Below are 8905 nucleotides of genomic sequence, written 5' to 3'. Positions count from 1 at the left end.
GGACGCACTATTTGTTTACATCCATTAGTTTGTAAGGGGTTCAATGCAGACTTTGATGGGGATCAAATGGCTGTTCATGTGCCTTTATCTTTAGAAGCTCAAGCAGAGGCTCGTTTACTTATGTTTTCTCATATGAATCTCTTATCTCCAGCTATTGGAGATCCCATTTCTGTACCGACTCAAGATATGCTGATTGGACTCTATGTATTAACGAGCGGCACTCGTCGAGGTATTTGTGCAAACAGATATAATCCATGTAATCGAAAAAACTATCAAAATGAAAGAATTTACGAAACAAACTATAAGTATATGAAAGAACCCTTTTTTTGCAATTCCTATGATGCAATTGGAGCTTATCGGCAGAAAAGAATCAATTTAGATAGTCCTTTGTGGCTTCGGTGGCAATTAGATCAACGCGTTATTGCTTCAAAAGAAGTTCCTATCGAAGTTCACTATGAATCTTTTGGTAACTATCATGAGATTTATGCACACTATCTGATAGTAAGAAGTGTAAAAAAACAAACTTTTTGTATATATATTCGAACCACAGTTGGTCATATTTCTTTTTATCGAGAAATCGAGGAAGCTATACAAGGTTTTTCTCAAGCTTGTTCATATGATACCTAATAATATGGTATTCATAAAAAAGAATTATAGGACACCCGTGTGAATTCGGACCTCTCCGAGTCAACTCGGACATAGTTCCTGACCTAAAAAATCAAGATCGAGAAAAGGAAGTTTTGCAATCATTGACTCAAACTCATTGTCGAATCCCATTCAGCAGAATATGGAGGTACTTATGGCGGAACGGGCCAATCTGGTATTTCACAATAAAGTGATAGATGGAACTGCTATTAAACGACTTATTAGCCGATTAATAGATCACTTCGGGATGGCATATACATCACACATCCTAGATCAAGTAAAGACTCTGGGTTTCCAGCAAGCAACTGCTACATCCATTTCATTAGGAATTGATGATCTTTTAACGATACCTTCTAAGGGCTGGCTTGTCCAAGATGCTGAACAACAAAGTTTGATTTTGGAAAAACACCATCATTATGGGAATGTACATGCGGTAGAAAAATTACGCCAATCTATTGAGATATGGTATGCTACAAGTGAATATTTGCGACAGGAAATGAATCCTAATTTTAGGATGACGGACCCTTTCAATCCAGTCCATATGATGTCTTTTTCGGGAGCTAGAGGAAATGCATCTCAAGTACATCAATTAGTAGGTATGAGAGGATTAATGTCGGATCCCCAAGGACAAATGATTGATTTACCTATTCAAAGCAATTTACGCGAAGGACTGTCTTTAACAGAATATATTATTTCTTGCTATGGAGCCCGTAAAGGAGTTGTAGATACTGCGGTCCGCACATCAGATGCTGGATATCTTACGCGTCGACTTGTTGAAGTAGTTCAACATATTGTTGTACGTCGAACGGATTGTGGCACTATCCGAGGGATTTCTGTGAGTCCTCGAAATAAAAGTCGGATGATGTCAGAAAGAATTTTTATCCAAACATTAATTGGTCGTGTCTTAGCAGACGATATATATATAGGTTCCCGATGTGTCGCCTTTCGAAATCAAGATCTTGGGATTGGACTTGTCAATCGATTCATAACCTTTGGAACACAATCAATATCTATTCGAACTCCCTTTACTTGTCGGAGTACATCTTGGATCTGTCGATTATGTTATGGCCGGAGTCCCACTCATGGTGACCTAGTTGAATTGGGGGAAGCTGTAGGTATTATTGCGGGTCAATCTATTGGCGAACCGGGGACTCAACTAACATTAAGAACTTTTCATACCGGTGGAGTATTTACAGGAGGTACTGCCGAACATGTACGAGCCCCTTATAATGGAAAAATCAAATTTAATGAGGATTTGGTTCATCCTACACGTACACGTCACGGGCATCCTGCCTTTCTATGTTATATAGACTTGTCTGTAATTATTGAGAGCGAAGATATTATACATAGCGTGACTATTCCACCAAAAAGTTTTCTTTTAGTTCAAAATGATCAATATGTGGAATCAGAACAAGTGATTGCTGAGATTCGCGAGGGAACATCCACTTTTCATTTTAAAGAGAGGGTTAGAAAATATATTTATTCTGACTCCGAGGGCGAAATGCATTGGAGTACTGATGTATCCCATGCACCCGAATTTACATATAGTAATGTCCATCTTTTACCAAAAACAAGTCATTTATGGATATTATCAGGAGGTTCTTGTGGATCTAGTCTAATTCTTTTTTCGATCCACAAAGATCAAGATCAAATGAACATACCCTTTCTTTCCGTCGAAAGAAAATCTATTTCTAGCCTCTCAGTGAATAATGATCAAGTGAGCAAAAAATTTTTCAGTTCAGATTTTTCTGATAAAAAAAAATCTGGGATTCCCAATTATTCAGAATTGAATGGAATCGTAGGTACTAGTCATTATAATTTCATATATTCTGCTATTTTTCATGAGAATTCGGATTTATTAGCAAAAAGGCGAAGAAATAGATTTCTCATTCCATTCCAATCGATTCAAGAGCAAGCGAAAGAGTTCATACCACATTCAGGTATCTCGATTGAAATACCCATAAATGGTATTTTCCGTAGAAACAGTATTTTTGCTTTTTTTGATGATCCTAGATACAGAAGAAAGAGTTCCGGAATTCTTAAATATGGAACTCTAAAGGCGGACTCAATCGTCCAAAAAGAGGATATGATTGAGTATCGAGGAGTCCAAAAATTTAAGACAAAATACGAAATGAAAGTAGATCGCTTTTTTTTCATTCCTGAGGAAGTGCATATTTTACCCGAATCCTCCGCCATAATGGTACAGAACTATAGTATCATTGGAGTCGATACACGAATCACTTTAAATATAAGAAGCCAAGTCGGCGGGTTGATCCGAGTGGAGAGAAAAAAAAAAGGATTGAACTCAAAATATTTTCGGGGGATATCCATTTTCCGGACAAGACAGATAAGATATCCCGACATAGTGGCATCTTGATACCGCCAGGAAGGGGAAAAACAAACTCTAAAGAATCAAAAAATTTAAAAAATTGGATTTATGCCCAACGGATCACACCAACCAAGAAAAGTTTTTTGTTTTGGTGCGGCCCGTAGCTACCTATGAGATAATGGACAGTATAAATTTAGCAACACTCTTCCCACAAGATCTCTTTCGGGAAAAGGATAATATTCAACTTCGAGTTTTCAACTATATCCTTTATGGAAATGGTAAACCAACTCGAGGAATTTCTGACACAAGTATTCAATTGGTTCGCACTTGTTTAGTCTTGAATTGGGACCAAGACAACAAAAATTCTTCCCTCGAGGAGGTCCGCGCTTTCGTTGTTGAAGTAAGTACAAAGGGTTTGATTCGAGATTTCATAAGAATTGGCTTAGTGAAATCCCATATTTCGTATATAAGAAAAAGAAATAATCCGCCGGATTCGGGATTGATCTCTGCAGATTCCGTGAATCCGTTTTATTCGCTTTCTCCCAAGGCTGGCATTCTTCAACAATCGCTTAGACAAAATCATGGAACTATTCGTATGTTCAGAAATAAGGAATCCCAATCTTTGTTAATTTTATCATCCTCTAATTGTTTTAGAATCGGTCCATTTAATCATGTAAAATATCACAATGTTATAAACCAATCAATAAAAAAAAAACCTCTAATTACAATTCAAAATTCGTCGGGCCCCTTAGGAACAGCCATTCAAATTTCGAATTTTTATTCATTTTTGCCTTTACTAACTTATAATCAGATCTCTGTAATTAAATATTTGCAACTTGATAACTTCAAATATATTTTTCAAATAATTCACTCTTATTTAATAGATGAAAACGGAAGAATTTTTAATCTAGATCCATACAGTAACCTTGTTTTGAATCCATTCAAATTGAATTGGTATTTTCTTCATCAAAATTATAATAATTATTATTGTGAGGAAACGTCCACAATAATAAGTCTTGGACAATTTTTTTGTGAAAATCTATGTATAGCCAAAAAAGAACCATACCTAAAATCGGGTCAAGTTTTAATTGTTCAAAGGGATTCTGTAGTAATAAGATCCGCTAAGCCCTATTTGGCTACTCCGGGAGCAAAAGTTCACGGGCATTATAGAGAAATTCTTTACGAAGGGGATACATTAGTTACATTTATATATGAAAAATCGAGATCCGGTGATATAACCCAAGGTCTTCCAAAAGTAGAACAGGTGTTAGAAGTCCGCTCGATTGATTCAATATCACTGAACTTAGAAAAGCGGATTAAGGGTTGGAACAGGTGTATAACAAGAATTCTTGGAATTCCTTGGGGATTCTTGATTGGTGCTGAGCTAACTATAGTGCAAAGTCGTATTTCTTTGGTTAATAAGATTCAAAAGGTTTATCGATCCCAGGGGGTGCAGATTCATAATAGGCATATCGAAATTATTGTACGTCAAATAACATCAAAAGTTTTGGTTTCAGAAGAGGGAATGTCTAATGTTTTTTTACCTGGAGAATTGATTGGATTGTTACGAGCAGAACGCACGGGGCGTGCTTTAGAAGAAGCAATCTGTTATCGAGCCGTTTTATTAGGAATAACTCGAGCATCTTTGAATACTCAAAGTTTTATATCCGAAGCAAGTTTTCAAGAAACTGCTAGAGTTTTAGCAAAAGCTGCTCTTCGGGGTCGTATCGATTGGTTGAAAGGCCTGAAAGAAAATGTTGTTCTAGGGGGTGTGATCCCCGCCGGGACCGGGTTCAACAAAGGATTGGTGCATTGTTCACGGCAACATACCAATATTCTTTTTGAAAAAAAAACAAAGAATTTATCTTTATTAGAGGGAGATATGAGAGATATTTTATTTTATCACAGGGAATTTTGTGACTCTTCTATTTACAAATCTGCCTTTTCTAGAATTGAATAATTCCTAATAGCAGATTCCTGTTTTGAATTTCATGTTTTATTGTTTGCTGTAGTCATTTGCTTTAATAATTTGTTAACACTAATAAAGATAATAATGAATACAAAATAATGGCTCGGCTCGTGCATAAACGGACAAGAGAAGGTTCCATTGGAACAAATTTTTATTTTAGTTTTGGGTACCCCCCTTTTAAGTGTGAAAAGAAATGACAAAAAGATATTGGAACATCGATTTGGAAGAGATGATGAGAGCAGGAGTTCATTTTGGGCATGGTACTAGGAAATGGAATCCTAGAATGGCACCTTATATTTCTGCAAAGCGTAAAGGTATTCATATTATAAATCTGACTAGAACTGCTCGTTTTTTATCAGAAGCTTGTGATTTAGTTTTTGATGCAGCAAGTAGGGGAAAACAATTCTTAATTGTTGGGACAAAAAATAAAGCAGCTGATTTAGTGTCGCGGGCTGCAATAAGGGCTCGGTGTCATTATGTTAATAAAAAGTGGCTCGGCGGCATGTTAACAAATTGGTCTACTACAGAAAAAAGACTTCATAAGTTTAGGGACTTGAGAACTGAACAAAAGACAGAGGGATTCAACCGTCTTCCGAAAAGGGATGCAGCTGTGTTGAAGAGACAATTATCTCGCTTGGAAACATATCTAGGCGGGATTAAATATATGACGGGATTGCCTGATATTGTAATCATCATCGATCAGCAAGAAGAATATACGGCTCTTCGAGAATGTATAACTTTGGGAATTCCAACCATTTCTTTAATCGATACAAATTGTAATCCCGATCTCGCGGATATTTCTATTCCAGCAAATGATGACGCTATAGCTTCAATTCGATTCATTCTTAACAAATTAGTATTCGCAATTTGTGAGGGTCGTTCTAGCTATATACAAAATTCTTGATTAATAATAAGATAAATAAATCAATTTTTTTTGAGGGAGGGGCTCCCTGTATTTCGATTTATAAAATCGGTTACTATTCCTGAATCATACAAAAGAAAAAGAGATAAAAAACTGGGTATATTGTGTGATTCGTTTAGTTGGTATCCAAAACTAAAATAAAAATTCAAGTAAATAAGTAAAAAAAAAGGGGGGTCTTGAATCAAAATAATTTAAAGTTCTTATTTCTGTCAGAGGGCAATATGAATGTTTTATCATGTTCCATCAATACACTAATAAAAGAAGGGTTATATGAGATATCTGGTGTAGAAGTAGGCCAACATTTCTATTGGCAAATAGGGGGGTTCCAAGTCCATGCGCAAGTCCTTATTACTTCTTGGGTTGTAATTGCTATCTTATTAGGTTCCGCAGCTCTAGCGGTTCGCAATCCACAAACCATTCCAACTGGCGGCCAAAACTTCTTTGAATTTGTCCTTGAATTCATTCGAGATGTGAGTCAAACCCAGATTGGAGAAGAATACGGTCCATGGGTTCCCTTTATTGGAACCCTGTTTTTATTTATTTTTGTTTCTAACTGGTCAGGAGCCCTTTTACCGTGGAAAATTATCCAGTTACCTCAAGGGGAGTTAGCAGCACCAACGAATGATATAAATACGACGGTTGCTTTAGCTTTACTCACATCAGTAGCATATTTTTATGCGGGTCTTAGCAAAAAAGGATTAGGGTATTTCAGTAAATACATTCAACCAACTCCAATTCTTTTACCCATTAACATCTTAGAAGATTTTACAAAACCCCTATCACTGAGTTTTCGACTTTTCGGAAATATATTAGCCGATGAATTAGTAGTTGTTGTTCTTGTTTCTTTAGTACCTTTAGTGGTTCCTATACCTGTCATGTTCCTTGGATTATTTACAAGCGGGATTCAAGCTCTCATTTTTGCCACTTTAGCTGCGGCTTATATAGGTGAATCCATGGAGGGTCATCATTAACTATTTTTTTTTTTCAAATTTAGGTTAGCCCAATTATCGAATAGTTGGTTTACGTTATGTAAGAAACACTTGTATATGTCATATTTGATATTGACTAGGTATATATAAGTTAAAGATCTATATAATCTGCCCCACTATTTTTGTGAATTTCTATTTAGATAACGATTCGATTATAAGTTCTTACTTTTTATCTGTGAATTGGCTGAAAAAAACGATCAAAAAAAGAACGAAGAATTAAAAGAAAAGAATGGTTCACAAAAAAGAAACGGCATAAAAAAGTCGTATATATATATATTATGCATTTTTCAAAATCCCGTGGATAGGAACTAATATCAAAGTAATTCTTATCAAGTTTTTGGTTATTTTGGCTGGATGAATCTTAGCGATGACTTAATTATAATTAAGTCCTAAGTCGTTGGATGATTGTATCATTAACTATTTCTTTATTTTGGTGTGAGGAACTTATCATGAATCCACTGGTTTCTGCTGCTTCGGTTATTGCTGCTGGGTTGGCTGTTGGGCTTGCTTCTATTGGACCTGGGGTTGGTCAAGGTACAGCTGCGGGTCAAGCTGTCGAAGGTATCGCGAGACAACCTGAGGCAGAAGGAAAAATACGAGGTACTTTATTGCTTAGTTTGGCTTTTATGGAAGCTTTAACAATTTATGGCCTAGTTGTAGCATTAGCGCTTTTATTTGCGAATCCTTTTGTTTAATCCTAGAAATAATAAAATTAGGAATTTTTTTTTTCGTAGTTTTTTTTATTCTATCAAGATTTCACTCCTACAATTATTCATTGAGACAACAACCCTTGGGAAGGACTAATTTGAGGATGGGGAATTAACACATCGATTCGCTTTCTTCCTTCCCCTTATTCTTTTTAGTTTAATGGAAATTTTTTTTTAAGGAGTGTTGCGCAAAAAGGAGGTTTAGGTTTTTTAAAATTGATATAAAACTTGGTCTCAAATTCTAGCTTAATTTTAATTAAGTCTCATTATTATTATTGAAAATTAAAAATTTTTGGAAAATAAATTTGTAAATAGAATAGGTTTTTGATTCTGTTTATAAATATCCAAATAGGTAAATTAAATTATAAATTATTAAACGAAATTTTCTTTTTATTCAAAAAAACAAAGAATAAAAAAAAAAAAGGACAGAGTTCTTTTTTTTTATAGTTTAGCTAGAAGAGGAGATTATATGAAAAATTTAACCGATTCTTTCGTTTACTTGGGTCACTGGCCATCCGCCGGGAGTTTCGGGTTTAATACCGATATTTTAGCAACAAATCCAATAAATCTAAGTGTAGTCTTCGGTGTATTGATCTTTTTTGGAAAGGGAGTGTGTGTGAGTTGTTCATTTCAAGAATAGGCTGGATTCGTCCAGTGGCACTATAACTAGCAAAGAGTGCCTAATCCCGCGAATTACTTCTGAATACAAAATTCAATAAAAAATCATATTTTAGAACCATAGCATTTCGTTATTCTTTGGTAAGTCTACTTGACTTTGATTCTCTATCAACCAAAAATTTGGGACCATTAATTAACATGGTTAAAACTAAACCGTTTGAAGTTCAGATGCAACATGGTACTCTTTCTACCATATGTAGTCTAATTAAAAAATGAATAAGATTTTCAAAAAGAATAGTTCGGCTTTTTTCGATATAAAACACTCATGTCGATAAAAATTTTTGAGTCTTTTTGTATAATGCAGAATTGATAACCTACGTATAAAGTAATAAAAATTCTTTGGATTTCAAGAAAAAAAGAAACAACTTTGCTGACAATTATCAATTTTTTATTGGTCAGAAGAATCCTCCAAATAGTTTTGTCTTGGATTGGTGATCTTTTTCGATAGAAATATATATTGAATATGAATTGAATACAACAAAATTGGGAGAGGATAGGCTCATTACATGAAAAATATGGGAATGAAAGTCTCATACATAATTGATAAATGATTGGAATACGTGAGCATGAGAGCCAAATGAATCGAAAGATTCATGTTTGGTTCGGGAAGGGATCATAGAACTTTTTTTTTTACTGAATAATCTACTTTCATTAAATGATTTATTA

General features: G+C 35.0%; 2 protein-coding genes across 3 annotated transcripts in view; both read left to right on the top strand.

Annotated features, from left to right (window-relative positions):
• Nucleotides 1-780: 780 nt before the first annotated feature.
• The window catches only part of LOC125595942 (ATP synthase subunit alpha, chloroplastic-like), an 11854-nt gene continuing 3729 nt past the window's right edge, over nt 781-8905 (top strand). For both annotated transcript variants that reach the window (XR_007330725.1, XM_048771318.1), the window contains exons 1-2: nt 781-8175; nt 8892-8905. The exon at nt 8892-8905 is cut by the window's right edge. The gene's annotated coding sequence lies outside the window, so the exon portion shown is untranslated. The remainder of the gene's footprint in view (nt 8176-8891) is intronic.
• Nucleotides 788-7836, top strand: LOC125595939 (DNA-directed RNA polymerase subunit beta''-like). Its single transcript, XM_048771313.1, has one exon. It carries the CDS (start codon nt 788-790, stop codon nt 3020-3022), a length of 2235 nt encoding a protein of 744 aa, XP_048627270.1. The 3' UTR covers nt 3023-7836.

The sequence above is a fragment of the Brassica napus genome, unplaced genomic scaffold (genome assembly GCF_020379485.1).
Source record: "Brassica napus cultivar Da-Ae unplaced genomic scaffold, Da-Ae ScsIHWf_10;HRSCAF=17, whole genome shotgun sequence".
NCBI lineage: Eukaryota > Viridiplantae > Streptophyta > Magnoliopsida > Brassicales > Brassicaceae > Brassica > Brassica napus.
The sequence above is the reverse complement of the archived record's forward strand: the minus strand, read 5'-3'. Positions and strand labels throughout refer to the sequence as shown.